The sequence below is a fragment of the Haliotis asinina genome, chromosome 15 (genome assembly GCF_037392515.1).
Source record: "Haliotis asinina isolate JCU_RB_2024 chromosome 15, JCU_Hal_asi_v2, whole genome shotgun sequence".
Taxonomy (NCBI): Eukaryota; Metazoa; Mollusca; class Gastropoda; order Lepetellida; family Haliotidae; genus Haliotis; species Haliotis asinina.
In genome coordinates this window covers 31,782,613-31,805,015 of record NC_090294.1, presented here as the reverse complement: position 1 = coordinate 31,805,015, position 22,403 = coordinate 31,782,613, and the positions used below count along the sequence as shown (strand labels likewise).

Genomic DNA, 22,403 nt, shown 5'->3' with positions numbered 1-22,403 from the left:
AGCGGACCTATCCCCAAGTGGTACAACATGTTGGAGTCAGATGTCAGTACTGGTCGTTTTGCCTCACTGTGACCTGGTCTAGTTTGCTGCCATAAGACATCTCCATGTCGTTGAGCCTCAACCACACGTCACCTTTTTAAGTGCCTTTGGCAACCGTCACCTTCGTTAAACAACCTATCTTACATTCTGTTTAAAGAGTTTTTAATGTATCCAACATTCGAGCTGAGAGAGGATAAAGCAACAGAGGAGTACATCACTCCAAACTAAGAACCAGCAGAACCAACAGATTGGGTTTTAAGAAGTATAAGGTGAAGCAACCGACGTGCATTAGCTCAGTTGTCAATGTTGTGTAGCCCTTCCTGTTTGCCTGCCTAGATGCTGTCGATCTCATGATCTGTTCAGATGTCCTACATATACCACGTTTATTTTACCCTTGTCACAGAGTTTACGGTGTTCATAATTTATCCGTTTGATGCGTCACACATTCAGCATTTCGTGTTTTCAAAACCTTAGCTTTGTTTTTTTTAAGGTCTCTTAGCGCAAAGATAGTCGTAATGCAGTGTTAATGTGTGGCACTCACGTAGCACCAAGTGAGCTTCGTAAATCTAGACCCTGGTCGGTTATTTATTCAGAACAGTGCACGTGTGTGTTGAACGCTGTTTATGTATTAATCATATTTATTTAGTCTTTATTTTTTATATATTTATATAAATGTAATTAATTATCTTCTTCATATTCTATCCTAATCGTAAGTCTGTTACCTGTATGGGTCATATTCCATATGCAACATGTCTGTAACACTGTTTGTCTGTGTAGGAGTGGATAGAATGATATCTTTGAAGAACATCATTTAGAGATGGAATTCGTAAGAAAAGCATGATTTATGGATGTCAACTTCTTTACTGAGAATAACGCGTTGCGGAGCGTCTGGCTGCTCCTTCGTCAACTAATGTTTCGGAGTGTTTGGAGCGTCTGGTTGCTCCTTCGTCAACATGATGTTTTGGAGTGTGTTTGGAGCGTCTGGTTGCTCCTTCGTCAACATGATGTTTTGGAGTGTGTTTGGAGCGTCTGGTTGCTCCTTCGTCAACATGATGTTTTGGAGTGTGTTTGGAGCGTCTGGTTGCTCCTTCGTCTACATGATGTTTCCGAGCGTTTGGAGAGTCTGGTTGCTCCTTCGTCAACATGATGTGTTGGAGGGTGTTTGGAGTGTCTGGTTGCTCCTTCGTCTACATGATTTTTGGGAATGTGTTTGGAGCGTCTGGTTGCTCCTTCATCAACATGATGTTTCGGAGTGTGTTTGGAGCATCTGGTTGCTCCTTCGTCAACATGATGTTTCGGAGTGTGTTTGGAGCATCTGGTTGCTCCTTCGTCAACATGATGTTTTGGAGTGTGTTTGGAGCATCTGGTTGCTCCTTCGTCAACATGATGTTTTGGAGTGTGTTTGGAGCATCTGGTTGCTCCTTCGTCAACATGATGTTTTGGAGTGTGTTTGGAGCATCTGGTTGCTCCTTCGTCAACATGATGTTTCGGAGTGTGTTTGGAGCGTCTGGTTGCTCCTTCGTCTACATGATGTTTCCGAGCGTTTGGAGAGTCTGGTTGCTCCTTCGTCAACATGATGTGTTGGAGGGTGTTTGGAGTGTCTGGTTGCTCCTTCGTCTACATGATTTTTGGGAATGTGTTTGGAGCGTCTGGTTGCTCCTTCATCAACATGATGTTTCGGAGTGTGTTTGGAGCATCTGGTTGCTCCTTCGTCAACATGATGTTTCGGAGTGTGTTTGGAGCATCTGGTTGCTCCTTCGTCAACATGATGTTTTGGAGTGTGGTTGGAGCATCTGGTTGCTCCTTCGTCAACATGATGTTTTGGAGTGTGTTTGGAGTATCTGGTTGCTCCTTCGTCAACATGATGTTTTGGAGTGTGTTTGGAGCATCTGGTTGCTCCTTCGTCAACATGATGTTTTGGAGTGTGTTTGGAGCGTCTGGTTGCTCCTTCGTCTACATTATGTTTCGGAGCGTTTGGAGCATCTGGTTGCTCCTTCGTCAACAGGATGTTTTGGAGTGTGTTTGGAGTGTCTGGCTGCTCCTTCGTCTACATGATGTTTTGGAATGTGTTTGGAGCGTCTGGTTGCTCCTTCATCAACATGATGTTTCGGAGTGGGTTTGGAGTGTCTGGTTGCTCCTTCGTCAGCATAATGTTTCGGAGTGTGTTTGGAGCAGCTGGTTGCTTTTTCGTAAACATGATGTTTTGGACTGTGTGAATGACAGTGTGGATGAAGCAGCAAGCTCCAAAACGTGTTACTCATAAAGAAGTTGACGTCAGAGGACTGAGTCTATAGTGTCTGCATATTATCATATTATATGGAGTATGAGATAAGTCACTTGTCTATCCATGTAGGAGTGGACTGGATCTACAGTGTCTATATGATATCATATGGTATGGAGTATGAGGGAAGTCCATCTCGAGAGAGAGAGAGAGAGAGAGAGAGAGAGAGAGAGAGAGACGATAACATAAAAGAAGTGAAATCTTTCCATACATCTATGTGAAAGACAATACGATGCAGAAATTCTACGCATAACCCTGTGCTGACAAGTATGGTTGTATGACGGTTCCATTGGTGTTATCACGAGGGTAGTGACATCCTAATCTCAACGAAAGACACACAGTTCCATACCAGAACATAATGTCTGTATCGAGTGTAAGCGCCGCCGATAACATCCAGAATCCTCCTTCTGACGGACGGACTGAACGAGACATTGAATTTGATGCCGAGGTAATCTGTCCCATTCCTGACGCGGGGCTTGGTCCAATCCGTCAAGACTTTGCACTGGAGGATTCCTCTGATGCACTTGGCGACCGATAATGTCTGAGACATGCTCAGTGGTATTAAGATATGGACTCCTGACAGACTGGGGAAACTGAACTAGTAGCCTGGAACAGTTTGGTAAATCCGCTGCGGAATATATGTTCTGCCATCAAGTGCTCCTATTAACCTTACATTAATATTAACACTTTCTTATGTTCATGCAAAATGATGTATTCTTGTATGTTCTAAAGTATTACACAATACGTTTGAAACTCATGACAGTTTACTGGCAAGAAATTTACAACTCAAGTAATTGCAAATGTAGGTTTGAATTGTAACCTGAAAAGTAACAATGTACATATATGTAAAACATCAAAATACAAAATAAAGAAATTTATAAAATGTAATATCTAGGACGGAATGAAGTTTGGAAGGGCAAGACAGTATTCTACTGACATTGCTGCTGGAGCAACCTGTTGCTGCTGCCACTAAAAACATTAAAAGTTGGACCTGGGTATCGGTTCCTATACTTCAGCCAACCTGTGTGAATCAAACGATTCTAATCTTGCATCATACTGTTTTTCCCGCAGGTATTGTCTTAGTAAAAAGGCTGCAGTGTCATTCCCTTCCTTATTATTCACAGGGTCTGGATTTCCCTTCTTTATTATTCACAGGGTCTGGATTTGAACACTTTGTCAAAAGTTATGTATTGGAATGCACAGCACATCTTTTCGTAGCCATTGCTAGATTTTGCAGACAACATTAGAAAAACAAATTTAGAGTTCTCTCCCTTCCACCAAATTGCATTTGCAAAACAACGGTAATTTCTGTGAATTGTGTGTGATTCAATGTTATTTGAGATAGAGAAGTACTACCACAAAGTACCAAATGAGTTGCCATTGGCAGATATAGGTTTGTAATTTGCTTATGAGTGGGGTACACTGTGTTTGAGGTAAGATAAGTAGATATATCATTCTGTCACCTACTCATCACATACTGCTTAGGAATTAAATATAATCAGTATCAACACAAGCCACAAAGAAGCTGCTCCATGACTCACTGACTTGAATTAACAATACCCTTTGTCCAGGTAAGTTTCTCAAGTATCACATTGAAGGCAATGCATAATAATAACAAGCACATCCACAAAATACTGAATTAGCTCTACTGTTAATATGACAAGAACTAGTATCCACTGGAAAATGGACAAACTTGAAGAGTATGCAAAACAATATTACATTGTTTGATGATTCTGTGTATCCCCAGGCAACAGAATAAACTATTGTACCATATAAAATAATTGACAGAAACAAAACAACTTGTATTTCTGTAGTACTTGGTCTTTGGACTCTAGTCAAATTTGATGTCACGTGACTTCCAGCTGAATATGCACAATGGCCAAAGCTCAGATAATAGAAACTGTTTTCGCGATTAAGATGTAAATAAGTATAATTTGTAATTGAAACTTTGGGTATAGTTTCTGATGACTTTATCTTTCACTCAACAAATTAATGCAATTCTGTCATATTCTCCTTCAAGACCAAAAAATCATTTCTGGGGATAGGGATTTTGGTAAAGAATTTCAGGAAAATGGACAGAAAAGAATGGGGAGGTGGTACATGGGGAAATAGGCTTGGTCTTGGCCTGGAAAAGAGATGAGTTTAAATATGACCTGATAAACCTTGACCCCAGTCCAGGAACTGCAAGACGTGTCACTGAGATGATGTAGAGCATACACAAACTGCTGATGACAGTACTGTGAATAACTGACTGTACCAGTTCAGTGGGTATAGGAGTACATTTCATCATCATCAAACCTCTGGCAATGAGAAAAGCACCAGACTTTCAAATCCCAAACTATCCAAAATGAACTATGCAACTAAGCCAATTCAGAAACATCAATCACAACATTTCAAGTAGATGGCCTCAAACCACCAAACAAGGCAAACATTGCCCTGTAAGCTGAACCGGTTCTGACCACCTCTGAGATCTAGAATTGCTGAAGATGTCATCATGGTGGATTATATTCCAAAAGATCTCACAATAAATAGATCATATCACGCGGCACTTTTGAGGTAATTACGTGATGACCCAGAGATGTGGAGGGGTGAGAAAAGGTGTGCTTTTTCATTAAGTCAATGCATATGTGCACAAATGATTGACTGCCATGGCTACAAATGCCTCCCTTTTCTCCAGAAATCTGCTTCATCAGACTTCCATCTGTTCCCACACATGAGACAAGCTCTAGGCAGAATCCATCTTTACATACAACAATACAAACTGATCTTCACATAACATTACCACTAATTGCAACCTTTTCAGTGACTACTTGGTACCTACATGGTTCTATCAAATGTTACTAGATATACTGAGCCCTATTTACCATCCATGTGTACCTTTTGAGTTACTGTGATATAACCACTAAACCTTCAACAGGGTCATGGCCTTGAAAACAGGATGTTGCAGACCAATGAACAAGATGACTACATCCTGTGTTAGAGACAGGCAATATGGAGTTACAAGTTGCCTTCATTGTACCTAGTAGTTTTTTACATTTAGCCTTTCAAACAAAGTTTACAGATACAACACACAACACATACCCTTGACCTTCAATGCTGGCACCTTACAATGTACACATGACAGGACAAGAGCTTAGACAAGGTCTAGATCATGAAAACTAAAGTTTGCAGGTATAATACTTCATATCATCAACAATGGCAGAAAAATCCCAGTGAAACATGTCGGCTATTTGAAAAGATAAGATGTGACATAGTTTCATTTTCGAGAACATGACATGGTCTTCATTTCTCAGGAAATCATAGTTATTTTCAGGTCATGTGACATTAGTGAAAAGTGATGCTTTGGGCTATATACACAGTACTGAATATCAGAAGCAAATTTGTGATGTTTCTTGACAAAGCTCATGTTACATCATGCACTGAAAGTAATCCATAAATCCTCGTAGGTCATTAGCTGTCTCAGGAGTTCAACTGTGTACATGCACTGTCAACATCCTGTGAACTCTTGTGTGTTACAAAAGAACATTAGGTTCTTCTACATATTCATCCACAAACCACCATGTAGTGAGATGGCTTTTGTGTCAGTTCAATACAGCTACCACAGCAAAATATATCTCTGAATCCTACACACTATTGATAGTAATCCTTGTTTCTTACCTCAAGCACATTGACGTAGCAGTTTATTAATAATGGACAAAGTGTTGCACAGGAAGCATATGGAGTTTCAGAGTTGGGTTACTGAGACCAGGTACACATTCCCTCTAGCAGTGTTGTCCAGCTGGACAGCCAACACACTGCAACTATGAGGGAGACTTGGAATGTCTGTTCAAGCTATATAGTGCCGATCAATAACAGTTTCTCATCAACCTGTGATGGCCTCTTGACATATCAGTTCTTCAATTTCCCTCCTCACAAAGTGATCATTATGGACTGACAGTTTACAGCTGTCATCTTAAAATGATTGAGGTTCCACCAAATGAGATCCTATGACCATCATTTCTGAATAAATGTCTTTCTAGTGAGAGTAATTGTTGACCACCAATTCAATATGTTATCAAAATCCTGGTTAGGTGACAAATGTACATCAGCTAACAGAATGAACTGGTGTGTTTTTAAAATATTATCAAGCCAAGACGCACGTTTAACACTTACTGCACTTGACAAATGCATGACTGCACTGTTTGACCAGTGTAGTCGCTGTGTCAACAATAAAAAAAGATTTCTTGCTACAAAATTACACTAATTATCAGAGAATAATCAAGAACCTCTTTCTTAAAACATACATCGTTTGTTCATCTTATATATATGTGGTACTGTCAACTCTCTCCATAAAATATATCTTCAGGGATATATAAACTATTCCACTGTCTTCTATCTTAGAAAAAACAATCTGAACCAACAGATACTGAAATCCCTCAGCCTGATTGTAACTGGTCTACATTAGGAGCTGGCAGACACAACACTACTGTCAGCCTGAATATTGTACACCTGTTGAGACTGTCCTCTCATAAGTGATTGGTATTGATCAGTAAATATACTGGTTTCTTGATTAAAAAGTTGAACTGTCTCATTCTATGTTAGCCTGGCATTGTGTGGACGACAGACAGACACAATCCTCACTTCAAGTAAAATGAATTGTGGAATACCAATAGCGAGGACCACAGGTATACTCTGGCATGGATGTCTACAGCTTCACAAGATACACACCTGTATGCTTCAAGTATGTGTCATGGAATGTTGGAATGTAGTGAGTGTTGGCATCAGAAACATGCATTCAATGATCTTAAATGAAAATGTGGTAAATGTCTCTTGTCATCATGAATACAGTGCACCTTAGTGGCTGGCCAGATATTCAAATTTCACACAAAGGCAATCCTTTTATCAAAGCCAAACCTACTTACTTTTGCCAGTTGCTATGATGCTTACTTACAATATCATCAGTGTTGATAAAAAGTCATAGAAGCATCATTATACATGTATATGCTTCTCCACCAGCTGATCCTGTACCTAGGACCTGGGTTTCAGGAACAATTTTTGCTGAGGAAATAAACAATAAACAATGCACACACAAGATATGTGTTACCTTGAAAATACAGGTTTTACTTGATAAGATGCCTGTAATATTTTGAGCATCTCAAACAAGGATATGCTCTTCAATAACTGAAAAGTTCCTAACACTGGCCACAAATATTGTGAACTGAAAAAATTGTATTTTTCTTCAGTCTTTGATTTGAAACTATAACAAAGAGAACACAATGCACATGCTGTCCATGTCAGGAGTAAAGCCCAAGCAGCACACTTGTTTCTTCCTTACTTCCTCAATGAGTACAAGACCTGAATGACAGAAATACAGTGGCACAATGGACTATTACTTGGCCTCCATTCACTAATATCTAGCATATCTATCATCTGCATGACAAGCATACTCTAGCAAATAGGTATTACCACTGTCAAACAAGTTATTCGTGTCATGCCAATAAGAAATATCACATATGGTGACACCATAAAACTGTCAGGTTCTGCTATGATCTAAATGTGCAAGACTCATCTGGTGCTGGACTGACCTCTGGGGTTTTAGTTCAGCCAAAGTCATCTACTTGTGACAGTCATAGCAGTCATTGTTCCTCACTGAGAAACAACAGGGATTTACTGTTATTTATGTTATAAAGACATGGTAAATCTACCTAATGCCTTTGAGGTGAACATACAATAAGTAAACATGGCCTCATCCCCAGAACTATAACAACTAAAACAGTAACATTTCCACATAGATAACACTCTGAGACTTAACTGTTAACAATGAAAATACAAAGCAGTCTCCATGATGGATGCATAAACATGGGATGTATATGGTGAAAAAGCCAGCAATATGTATGATGGAATAAATAACATATGCCACAGTAACATGGTAAATTTGAGGGGCAGATTACAAGCATGATTACATATTGGAACATTTCACATTAACATAGATCTCTGCTTGATGACTAAAGATTACACAAAGCCTTCAATACAGTTGCAACATCAGCTGCAGGATCAACACAGACTGCTGCTACTGTGCTGGCAGCTTGTTAAGCTTTGACACCATATTTCTCCAGATGGTCTTCCAAAGTCTTCACAATTCTCTGAAATCAAGAAAAACGCACAAATGATGATTTCTGTGTACACAAGAAAAGTGATAAAAGGGAAGTCAGGATCACAGGCCAATAAAAAGGTGTCTGACAAGTTGATCCAAAACATTTTCAAACAATTTATAACAAACATGCCATAAGCTCTAACAGACCTAGTAATCTGTGAAATGCTGGTGATATTTGGGTGAACCCAACCCACTAATGGGTGTTCAACACATAAATAACCATGAAGAAGTGCATCATCTCAGCATTTTGTCATCGCCCTTTGTTGGCTAGAAACAAGTTCCAACATAAGAAACACCATGTGACACCAGTGTCAGATGGCAGCAAGTACAAATACCGTTCCAGGATTGATGATATAAACATCATCCAACGAACAGATATAGATACAGCCAAGTACACAGTGATGAGGTAACCTCTGTGAGATCTGTTGAACAAACAGATCAAGATGAACAGAGAAGATACTTCCAATGCTATGTATCTTGTATGTATAAGTAACCTACCAGGTGACATGCAGATGGTTGACAATGTTCTATTACACAGTAGGAATGTAGCAGCAACAAAATCCAGTGCTGGAATTCGAATGACAGACCTTCTGATCCGAAGTCGGATGCCTTATCCACATGACCACAGAGGTTTACCCCATCAGCAAGCTGACAACGTAAGGATGTCATCTGTAAGATGACTCCATACCCTGCTACAGGAAGACATGTTTCTCCTAATTGCAATAAGATGTCATTACTGTCCCTACATTCAGAAATGACCTTCTGAAGGTTGGACACTGAGTCTCCACAATACTGGTCTTCAATCAAGATAGTACTGTATTTGACCAAACATCACAATCACTGATACATGGACATACTGTCAATTCTTCACAGATGTTTGTGCCTTGTGTGGCATGGACGATGAGAAATATTTTTTCTGACTTAGCCGATATGACTGCTATGAGGGGGAGTCAATCGTGGATGGATCAGTAGAGCTGGAAGAACCAATCTCCATTATCTCACAACAAGATGGCAGGAATGACAGTCTGGATATAAGCAAGAGAATATATGCAACCACAACTGAACAGGGTTATCCTCATGGACAATAATGCAAGCGTTAATTGTACCTCGGTTGTTGACGCCTACTGAAAGCAGGAAACCATTGTCTGATATTGTGTGACCAGCCAAGTCACTAGACCTTAACCATATGTAACACGTCTAAAAAAGTGTCTCATAACACTATGTCATTCTAGCAACACTGCTGGGACTCAGCAATGCTCTTACTGAACATTGTTCCCTTGACAACCAACCAGATCCTTATTGTAAGCATAAAACCACAGTGCCATTCTGGGATCACTTGGATCAGAAGTAACAAAATAATTGATAGCTGATTTAACTGATTATTGGTGACAAGGTGTTTTAGTTGGCATTGTGTGGCAACTGACTTCTGTCAATATAACATGACTCCATGCAACAATTTCCTTGAATGTTTAAACATATGCAAAACAGTAAGTGCTACCTTTCAACTAGGTGATCAAAGTACACTTTGAGTAGTATCAAATGCAGGAAACACAACATACTGTTGAGTACAAATGGTGGCTAGATCAAAATGTGAGCTGAAGTAACATCTGCCCTTGATATGAATGAAATTTAATTGATTGCTGAATACTTTATTATGAGACCAGTATTTTTAAGCTATGATTGTGTGATTGTGAAGATTTGTGACTCACTATAGATGACTTGTTGCAGGAAATCCCAATATTCAAACTGAAAATTATGTACTTGGAAGTGGTTATCTCTCTGCTATCTACATGATGGCCGTATGTTTAGTGCCTATCTCTGTTACTTGACTTTAACGTTAGGAGGTCATTGGCAGGCTTCTCATCACTTAAGAGGTGTGCCATACAGACAGGCAGTCTGTCATGAAGCCACACTCTAACTAGTGAGTGATCATAGCAAGAGCTTTTTCCAATATTTCAGAATCAGGTGGCCCTTAACATTAGTTAGTGTATATTGACGTTTTTACTGGACACATTTGCTGGGCTGTATTATTCACCAATACCTCTGCACATGAAGGCTCAATAAGACTTACCCGTCTCTCCATGGAGTGTGCCATTTCTACTGCTGTCTTTCCATACTAAGAGATAAAGATGAATCATTAGTCACTGTAGTCAATAATCACACACTCTCAACTTTAAATTGATGATGATGTGTCTAATATTCAACATGCAGTTTGTAAAATTTAAAACAAAAGTAACAGTTTGTTATTTGATGGAAAACACTGTAACATTATTCCATGTTTGGAAAGACTAGCACCAAGTCTGGTCCAGATACAGGAACATGACTATCCGCTCGGCCACCAAACACATGCATCCTGTGACCATAGCATCTGACCAGCATCATTTGGTCCAGGTAGTTACTGTTATCTCGTTTTTGGTTAAATGCAGCAAATGATTATGTACTGATGCAATGATGACTGGCATCTGCCCTTAGTCTCACATTACTAATCACTTTCACATCTTTGTTCATCTTCTTCTAATACACTCATGTTCATTTATTCAATCATACAGTTGTTTTGTAACTAAGGCATTATGATCCTGCTAATTAATAAGTTCAGTGAGTGAATGCACATACACCTAATGCTGCATGATTGACAAACAAATCATTATGGTCAATGCATAAATTACCTCATTTTTCACTGTTATATCTGCTCTTCTCTGAAGAAGGAGTTCCACCAGATTTTGATGGCCATTAATGATTCCTATCATAAGTGCTGTCTTGCCATCATTGTCTTGGGCATTGATATCTGCTCCGTTCATCAGCAGAGACAGGGCCACATCCCTGTTACCTCCCACAGAGGCTGGAACATGCACCAACAAACTCAGATCTATCTCCCACAGAAACTGAAAAATGCACCAACAAACTAAGATCCATCACCCACAGACACTGAAACATGCACCAACAAACTCAGATCCATCACCCACAGAAACTGAAACATGCACCAACAAACTCAGATCCATCTCCCACAGAAACTGAAACATGCACCAACAAACTCAGATCTATCTCCCACAGAAACTGAAACATGCACCAACAAACTCAGATCCATCTCCCACAGAAACTGAAACATGCACCAACAAACTCATATCCATCTCCCACAGAAACTGAAACATGCACCATCAAACTCAGATCCATCTCCCACAGAAACTGAAACATGCACCAACAAACTCAGATCCATCTCCCACAGAAACTGAAACATGCACCAACAAACTCAGATCCATCACCCACAGAAACTGAAAAATGCACCAACAAACTCAGATCCATCACCCACAGAAACTGAAACATGCACCAACAAACTCAGATCCATCACCCACAGACACTGAAACATGCACCAACAAACTCAGATCCATCTCCCACAGAAACTGAAACATGCACCAACAAACTCAGATCCATCTCCCACAGACACTGAAACATGCACCAACAAACTCAGATCCATCTCCCACAGAAACTGAAACATGCACCAACAAACTCAGATCCATCTCCCACAGACACTGAAACATGCACCAACAAACTCAGATCCATCTCCCACAGACACTGAAACATGCACCAACAAACTCAGATCCATCTCCCACAGACACTGAAACATGCACCAACAAACTCAGATCCATCACCCACAGACACTGAAACATGCACCAACAAACTCAGATCCATCTCCCACAAGATCCATCTTGTACTAATTCACTGTAACAACCAGCTAGTCTAGTGAAAGTAACTTAGCTGACATAGCATGACACTGCAAACTGTCATTATATGGTAGCTTGTGTAGAGGGTCTGAAAACAGAACCTGGTCAAAATATTAAAAGTTGTACTTACGGTTATAAGAATTAATTGCAACTAACTATGACTAAAAGGAGAACAAAGTTTATACATAAATACAAAAGTATTTGACATCACTATGTGTGTGAAATATTAAGTGTGTATCTAAACTAATCAATGACAGGCACCTGCGGATGGGACCAAGTGAACTGTTGTTAAGAGCTCTCTTGTTTACTGAACAAGCATTCTGTGGGCATTTCAAACTAGCCTGTCCCTGTAAGTATCCCTACATTCACCTGGCTGCACATGTGAATGTGTAGCTTGGCTGCAAAAACATCCAGCAAATATCCCCATAAGTGTTTTCATGAAGGAAGCATTCCACACAGTCACTCCTTTAATCAGTTCAACGTTGCTGAGTTAAATCAACATCAAACAATCTGTAAGAATATTACTTCCAGGAGGATGGGAATGGTCTCATTAACACACTGACAGTACCAGCTAACCACTGGAACCCTCACATACTGCAACATCCCATCTACACTCAAATTTCCTTCCATTTAACTTACTTCAACATAAGCAAATGCACACTTCAACCACTTGAAACGTAATAGCAGTACATGCATACATGCTTCCTCTGGACTAACCCATGTACAACAAGAGCAACTCTGTCTTGTCATTGTACAAGTATTATTGGATGTTGCCAGATATAACTGCAACATACTGTCTTGAGTAGGTAATTTAGATTAATTGTGTGTGATGTCTTGTATCTGTAAATAATCTTCCTAAAATAGTCGCACAGCTAATGCTTAACACATGTGGTCTGTAACAGTAAAGGTCAGGTATAACATATTTCCACAAAGAAATCAGGTACAATACATGTTCAAGAATTGCTTTAAAGATAAACACTATGTTCCAAGGTTACCCCTCCGCTAAACAAGAGAAACTATCAATGGTTATGTCTGAGTGTTACATGGAGGTGTCTGTGTTAGACAATGGAATGAGTGTTCAGTGGTTGTGTCTGTGTTATACAATGGAATGTGTGTTCAATGGTAATGTCTGTGTTAGACAATGGAATGAGTGTTCAATGGTTGTGTCTGTGTTTTACAATGAAATGAGTGTTATATGGTTGTGCCTGTGTTAGACACTGGAATGTGCGTTCAGTGGTTGTGTCTGTGTTAGACAATGGAATGAGTGTTCAGTGGTTGTGTCTGTGTTATACAATGGAATGTGTGTTCAATGGTAATGTCTGTGTTAGACAATGGAATGAGTGTTCAATGGTTGTGTCTGTGTTTTACAATGAAATGAGTGTTATATGGTTGTGCCTGTGTTAGACACTGGAATGTGCGTTCAGTGGTTGTGTCTGTGTTAGACAATGGAATGAGTGTTACATGGTTGTGTCTGTGTTAGACAATGGAATGTGCTTTCAATGGTTGAGTCTGTGTTGCATAATGGAATGTGTGTTCCATGGTAGTATCTGTGTTTTACAATGGAATGTGCATTCAGTCATTGTGTCTGTATTAGACAATGGAATAAGTGTTACATGGTTGAGTCTGTGTTAAACAGTGGAGTATGTGTTCCATCATAGTGTCTGTGTTTGACAATGGATGTATGTTTGGTGGTAGTACTGGGGTTAGACAATGAATAGTCTAGTCCTTGCCTTCCAATAGTGAAATCAGAGTGATTGGTGATAGAGTACAAATTTAACTGCCATGTGCTAGTTAGTACAGTCATGTAAGATGGAGCTCCAAGATTCAATGTGATAAGTTGCATATGGTTATACAAGAAGACAAATATAAAAAATATCCAATCAATGCAAAAATGCATAGCATGTTTTGATGGACACTGGTCTGTATGAAATTTCCACAGCACATAATGAGTAACAGCTCAGTGCACTTTTCATGTTACATCAGGGCTGGGATGGTTGACTCAGTTATTAGGGTCAGGTGGGTTCTAATCGTGATACACATATAACCACCTGGACCTGTGGCTCCTTATTGCAACAAATATCCACAAAAAATATTCATACAGGGTTAAAAAGTAAAGTGTTCTTTCAGGCAAAGAGAGACTAATACCTTATGTACAGCAATAGCTGATGTACAGTTAAAGGTGGCAGATACATCCACACAAACCATGGCAGGCAAACCAAGAAACATAGCCAGAATAAAACTGTAATCCAAACCCATTGTGAAAGGATTCTTACTATCAAGATACAACTCTGCACAGCGAATTGTGGTGTTACCACTGACGCCCACCATCACTTGATATGGGGTGGGTGATTTTGACCCACTACATGCACTGACCTCACAATTACATGCTGAGTTATAGCCACACGATATGGTGGAAAGATTCACCTTCATCAACAAGCGAACCTTTACATGAAATGTACGTAACACAGATCGGTTTATGACTGGTGGGATTTAATACACTGTGATTATCTTCACTACAAACTGCATGCAAATTATGATCTACATTTATTTACTATAAACAGGCATGTTGTAGATTTCAGTTAGAACTTTTTCCTAGGTGTTGACTGAGTGATTAAATACACACCACATCTTAGTAAGGGTGTCCAGCCAGAATGGTGATCCCTCATGTTGACGTCTGCTCCATCACATATCATCCAATCTATCAGCTTCACGTTGCCGCCATCAGCTGCCCAGTGTAGCGCAGTCGACCCTCCACGATCAAAGTCATCGTACCTGGCGTTGAACTTGCGCAGAAGTTTCACCACCTCAAGTTGACCAGTAAAACATGCAAGCATCAAGCTGGAACAAAGACACTTGATTCACAACCAAAATACATACTCAGTGTTCAAATGCATCACACTAAAATTATTTATTTGGACATTCTCTCCAATTCTGACCTCATAAAAATCATTTTCAGAGGCTTCACCTACTTAGTGGGATACAATCCTTTCAGTGCATATGCTCAGTTTGTGTAAGGTGAGGGTCAACGTCATTATAGGTTATGTGAGGAGCATTAAAGTCAAGGGAGGGTCATTGTGGGTCAAGTGAGGGTCATTGTAGGCCAAGTGAGGATCATCTTAGGTCAAGAGAGGTACATTAAACATCAAGTGAAGGGCATTATACATCAAGTAAGGGTCACTATACATCAAGATTGGCATTATACATTAAATGAGGACATTATACATCAAAAGGGGCAATACACATAAGTAATGGACATTATAGACCAAGCTAGGGTCATTATACAACACGTGAAGAGCATTATACATCAAGAGTTGGGTATTATAGGTCAAGTTATCTGGATTATACATCAAGTAAGGACCATTATACATCAAGCATGGGGCATTATACATCAAGTAAGGACCATTATACATCAAGTAAGGACCATTATACATCAAGCATGGGGCATTATTATAAGGTCAAGTTGGGGGATTATGCATCAAGTAAGAGGCATATACATCAAGTGAAGGGCATTATACATCAAACATGGTGTATTACAGGTCAAGTTGGGGGATTATACATCAAGTAAAGGGCATTATACATCAAGGCAGGGGCATCATATGTCAAATGACAGGTGGCCTGGCTCACTTGATGCAGTCATGATTGCATTAATAATAGTATATCACAGATTGCAGGAACTAGTAGGGTAGAGAGTTCAGTATGTGTCTTCTGTAGTCACCACATTAAAGGTTAATTGAGCCCTTGACACAACTTAACAGTGTTTGAAAACCTCTTGCGAATTCTTTTTAGTCATGAAGGAACCATTTTCGTAAAGGAAACAACTAAGATAGTGTCATTAAGTGTACAGGGACCTCGCTGGCCTGTCCACAGTTAGACCTAATGTTACTATGGTATACCGCATCTAAAAAATTTAGTGTTTGGCACACTGTTTACTGTTTAAATCCATCTGTGATAAATATCCTTAGTAATTTGCCAGAGATATTATGTACATTGACTTCTACTTGTTAATAGATTATTAATACTTACTTTGAAATGTGTACAATCAGTGCCCACTGCTGAGTTCATTGTGATAAAATATGCATCTGTATTGTCATTGTCATGGCAGCTAAATATATGCAGATAATAACTGACTGGTTCAACATGGAGTCAAAAATATAAGAGTCCGAGGATTTCCCATTTAAGCAACACTTTACAGTGCCATTGAACAGGTTTCAGCTACGTCCATTGCCATGTTATGAATAGTATGAATAGCAGTATGGAGGTTCCGCTTCATTCCATATACAAAGATTATTTAGAAAAAAATAATCCATAACGCAGATAAGTGAAAACAAATATAACTGTTTTTCATATGGTCTGTGAGTAAAATACTGTCAGCGTAAAATAGTCAGCAAAATATTTCAGTTTTATGTATGCATAGTTTCTAACACTGCATGTTGGTGGATCAAAAATATTTTAAAGACAAGAGTCATCAAAAGATGACATATCCCCCCAGCCCCTACATGTTTGAAAGGACAAATCATCTGACAGTTACTCATTGTTTTTTTCTTAGACTAAGTTTGAATTGTTTCCATGGAATTTATGAAAATTATAAATGCCATATATCTGTAATAAGCAAAGTCACAATTTCAAGATCTGTCTCATATATCTGCCAAGATCTGTTGAAAGATATGAAATGGTTTTCGAGTTGTGCTCTGGGAACAAAGCCCATCCCTCCATTTTGAGACTAAGTCCGAAACGTTTCCATGGAAACCAAGAAAATAGTAAATCACAAAAACCTGTAAATACCAAAATGCACCACTATAGGTTCAGACTTATATATCTACCAAGTACTGCAGAAAAATATTGAATGGTTTTTGAGTTTTGCTCTGGAAACAAAGTCCACCCCACCATAAGACTAACGCCAAAATGTTCCATGGAAAAGCAAAAATAATATAAATGTCAAAAATCTGTAGATAGCAAAAGGCACAATCATAGGCTGAGATTACTATATCTATCAAGTTTGGTCTAAAAATATTGAACGGTTTCTGAGTAAAGCTCTGGAAACAAAATGATTATGGACGGACGGACAGACATGCTGAGGGGATAAAAAGTAAATACTGCACTAATCTGGATTCTGAGATCAGTAGAATTGATCTTCAGTAACCCATGCCTGTTGTAAGAGGAGACTTGGTTCACATATGCATTTGTATCTGAATTGCACAGGTCGATGCTCATGGTGTGGATCACTTGATTGTTCCAGACTTGATTACTTGGAGACTGCAGCCATATAGCTGGAATATTGCTGAGTCTGGTGTAAAACTAAATTCACTTACTCACATGTCCAGGACTGATATCCACTATTCCAAATATTGCAGAAACAAGAGTCATCAGAAGATGACATATTTCCCCAGCCCCCACATATTTGAAAGGACAAATTATCTGACAGTTACTTGATGTTTTCTTAGATTAAGTTTGAATCGTTTCCACGGAATTCATGAAAAATATAAACGCCATATATCTGTAAACAGCAAAAGGCACCACTTCAAGATCTGTCTCATTTATCTGCCAAGATCTGTTAAAAGATATGAAATGGTTTTCGAGTTGTGCTGTGGAAACGAAGCATATCCCTCCATTTTGAGACTAAGTCAGAATTGTTTCAATGGAAACCGGGAAAAATGAAATTGCCAAAACATTGTAAATAGAAAAAGGCACCACTTTGTGGTCTGCCTCAAATTTCTGCCAAGTTTTGCTGTAAGATATGAAACAGTTTTCTAGTTGTGCTCCGGAAATGAAGCAAATCCCTCCATTTTAAGACTAAGTCAGAATTGTTTTCATGGAAACTGTGAAAATGATAAATCACAAAAATCTGTAAATAGCAAAAGGTACCACTCTAGGGTCTCCCCTACATATCTGTCAAGTTTTGCAGAAAGATATTTGGAAGTTTTTGAGTTGTGCTCCGGAAATGAAGCCCATCCCTCCATTTTGAGACTAAGTCCCAAACGTTTCCTTGGAAACCCAGAAAATTATAAATAAAAAAATCCTATAAATAGCAAAAAGCACCACTTTGGGGTCTGCATCATATATCTACCAAGTTTTGCAGAAAGATATTGAATGGTTTCTGAGTTATGCTCCGTAAACAAAATTATTACGGATGTACGGATGGATGGATGGACGGACAGACAGATGAGGCGTCGACTATATCCCCCCCGGCATGTAACAACTCCAAATGGACAAATATTAAAACATTAATGAGTCAAACATGCACTTAGAGAGACCTTAATGGCATGGCAAAACAAAGTCAAATTTGTACAATTCTGCACAAAAACCTACACAACAGAACAAACATGATACATCTCATGATGACCTTAGCAGACATATTCAAAAATGGATTTCAGCATCATGAACAAATTCAGATGTCTGGAATGGTTGGAACAAGTATCAGACATTTCATCTCCAACCGTCAAGAGGTTTCTGAGGAAAAAACACCACTAAAAAATATAGTTTGGTCAAAGTGCAAAATCCAAATGAATGTGAACTTTTTAAATATAAACCCCTAAACCCACTCATACAAGCTCCATCCTGCCCTGATTTCTCGTCCTTTATCTTATCAGGTAGGTGACATCTACAAGCAAGTAATTTCTACATGGTTATTCGCCATTGTCAACTATCCTTTACTGACCAATGCTGGTTGCCATTTTTTCATGTCCTTATCATAGTCTCTAAGCCACTATTAAGGGCTCACTTGCAAAATTCATCTCCTGTCGAACTCACATTGTGGATCACTGAAAAGATATCAGCAATAATGTTGAAAGTGAAGAAAAATTAATGTTAAATAGGCTTTAGAGAGATTGATGAAATCAGACCCATCAGCTACTTGGGAACCTCAATTACAGAAGGTCATCACAGGAGGATGTTTCAGGGTCACCGTGGAAACATGTGGAGCAGCTGATGATCTGGCTTTGAAATCATCAATTACCTTCATCCAACGGCCAGAGAGTGTGAGATACCCAACCCTGGTGTAGAAGGCAGCTTTGGAGTCTCACAGCCGAAAATAACCATTGCCACCAGGTTCATGGAATATACACACATATTTCCTATCACAGATGTAAACTGGTAAGGACGTTAGAACTGAGGGTCAAATCCCTTTGTTTACATTTGTCTTAGGGCAAAATGCTACTTCAATGTTACAGTCACACGTATTTAGTGTACTGTCCTTATATAATGTGCCTGAGATTTCAACAGCAAAAATATGTCTACATCAAAGAATGCTAGATCAAAATAATTTGATGCATTTAGAGTTTTCCACTCAAAGGAAAATTATTGGACACTGAACATAAATAAAACAAGAGTAGGTAGTTATGTGTTAATGATTGATATACATCAAGTCCAGTACCACTTGACAAGTAGCAGAGTAGTGAAGAACAATCCTATACATCCGACATGCTCACACCTACTGGTTAGTACTATAACCACAATCAACAAACACTAAAAGCATAATCTTTTTCTGAGGCTTCACTTTGAAAAATATCCCATGTTACAATATCTATTAATGACATGGGTATATTCTATTACAACACTGTTGTATATACTGCCAGCTGGAAGGTCAAGTTGGTGAAGTGAGTGAGGTGGGTTTTATCCCGCTTTTAGCAATATTCCAGCAATATTACAGTGGGGGACACCAGAAATGGGCTTCTCACATATGGGAAACCAAACCCATGCTTTTGGTGTGACAAGCAAATGTTGTAACTATATGGCTACCACTGTGGGTGAAGTTGTGCATCACATCATCTATTACACAACATACAGGAAGTCACAACTTTCATTATATACAGGAAAACCTTACCTCGGTAAAAAAAAGTGCAAGATTGGAATGCACAAACATACATAGTCTCCATGATATTTATTCATAATTATCTTACAGTTTGTTTCAAATGTGCATCATTACTTACTGTGACAATATGTTATGTCTAAGAATTTAAATTTGACATGTAGCAGTGTGATACGACTGGTCTGTCATAGAGAACCTCAGAATGTAATACTGGAGGTCACCGTGACCTCATTATCAAACACTGATTAAAACGTCAAAACTGATCCAAACAATGTTGATACCTTTTGCACCTGAACACAGATAAACACTAGATATTTTCCCTGTCGTTTAAAGGATAACAACATATTTACCTACTGTTATATCTATGTTTTGTTATGTACTTCTGTATCACTTTTATCCAGTCTGGACCAGACATATTGAACAGTCAGCATGAGTCGTGCTTTTGAAGCAAAATGTGATGGAGCAACAGTATCCATTTCTATGTCCCCATCCAAACTTGTTGGAGATAAGTGATTGAAGAACACACCATATATACCCACTACAGAAGGCTTTCAAGATGACATTGCTTATGGTTCTACCATCAATGAGTATGCAGTGAACTGGGGTTATTCTCATACCATACCATATAATGTGTCAATTTCTTTTCACAACACTATGTAATAACAATTAAAAATTATTATGATTCCAGGCTGCAAACCTTTAAAGAAATTATTAGTTAAGTAAATCATTACAAAAAAATCTTTACAAGGTAAAATCTAACACTGTGTCTCCAAGATTATATCAGAATATGTCTGAGCTATATTATCAACTAAGGAGATCATTCTTTTCTAGCATATTTGAGACATACGGCCTCAAAACTTCTCTGCATGTCTTGGCAGGGACTAATAAGACCTTGAATTCGACCTTGTGGAATTCTTGCCCAATGCCTGGGACTATGGTTGACATACCCATGGTCCTCCCACAAATACTCAATGTTGTTCAAGTTGGGTGACTTGGAGGACCATGGAAGTGTAATGAAAATTTTGGCATGAACATTAGCCCAAACACAGCTGTTCCGGTAGTAAATGTTCCCGGAAAATCTGTGCGGTTTCACCCGAATACATCTGGGTACAAGGCTCGCTCGGGAGACATGCCTATCTTGGATGTGTAAGAGGCCCATGGGTAAAACTCGTGTAGCTTGGGAATTTCTATTGTAACCCTTACTTAAGCCCCGAGTATTGAGAAACTTGTCAGTGGGAAGGAAATCATCAGCTGGATAGTTTGGCACACGCAGCTCCAGGTAAAACTACTTTACTGGTTCATGTCAGTAACTGCAATATATTTTGCTTTGGCCATTTTTTAATATATGAAATAGTTTGTATTAGGCTTGGGTTTCATTATGTACAGGTTTGTCAATTAGTGTGTTTTCGCACACTGGTCAGGATACGGGTGTGTCAGTTGGCATGTTATGAATATGAGCAAAGAATTTTCCCATAGACTCATGACCGCACTTGAATAAGATTGTGTCTAACGCGACAGAAGTTTTTTTACATCTGAATTCTCAAGACATTACTGTCTTAGGGTCGTGAAGACCATCTTGTTATTGTATTGACTTGTGAAGGCCGCTTTGATCATTTTTTTAAGACACGTAAGTGTGAGTCGGAACCTCAGATTTGTCACTGCTTTTCCGCTTGTATAAGAAATGTTTTGCTATTGAGGGCCATTGTGGTAAACATGAACCCATCAACACGTGACGTGTCCGTTTGTGCTATTTCCTGTGTATAACTTTCTTGGTTGAACATCGTGTTTAACAAACCTGTAACTCGTGACAAATACATCTGTCGTCACTTGATATTTCTGTGCCTGACTTGATGCATCAAATAAACAAGTATTGATAGAACTTCCGTGTCATTTGTTTGAGTTTGGCATGTGCATGAGATTTGTGTGATTGTGTTATAATGCTATGAGCCGATCTAGTTCCGCCCAACTGACTGAGAATATATAAGTAAGCATACAGGGTTAACTCACCTGAGGCGCAGGAATAACAGCAGCGTTTAAGCAAAAACAAAAAAAATTTGGCTTACTGAAGCACTATAATGTTGACTTTCTGACCACGGACATGTGCTGTGTGAGGACTGGCATGATCTTTCAGGAACAACACCCTCAGGCGGTCAGCGATCAGAAGCATGTGAATCCTTAAGACTTCATCTCTGTACTAAATAGTTGTTTAATTGCACAAAGTTAGACTTTAGTATGTTGGAGGCTTCTTGCCATACTATATCTATCCACCTGGTTGACACAGTTCTGGACAAAACAGTCATTTTAATGTTGATTGACACATACTCTTCATTACAGCAGAAAGCATGATTTGTAACTGATAGGGACGACTATTGAGGGGGAACCATTATTGTGATAAATATTATCTATTGCAATGTACTACTGTGATAG

At 39.0% G+C, this 22,403-nt stretch overlaps 1 protein-coding gene across 1 annotated transcript in view; it reads right to left on the bottom strand.

The window, feature by feature from the left end:
* Positions 1–7,402: 7,402 nt before the first annotated feature.
* The window catches only part of LOC137265869 (fibronectin type 3 and ankyrin repeat domains protein 1-like), an 82,497-nt gene continuing 67,496 nt past the window's right edge, over positions 7,403–22,403 (bottom strand). Inside the window, exons 7-10 of the mRNA XM_067801330.1 lie at positions 14,796–15,010; positions 11,120–11,292; positions 10,525–10,569; positions 7,403–8,442 (exon numbers count right to left, since the gene is read on the bottom strand). Of these exons, the coding sequence (XP_067657431.1) occupies positions 8,389–8,442; positions 10,525–10,569; positions 11,120–11,292; positions 14,796–15,010 (487 nt within the window). The 3' untranslated portion in view covers positions 7,403–8,388. The remainder of the gene's footprint in view (positions 8,443–10,524; positions 10,570–11,119; positions 11,293–14,795; positions 15,011–22,403) is intronic.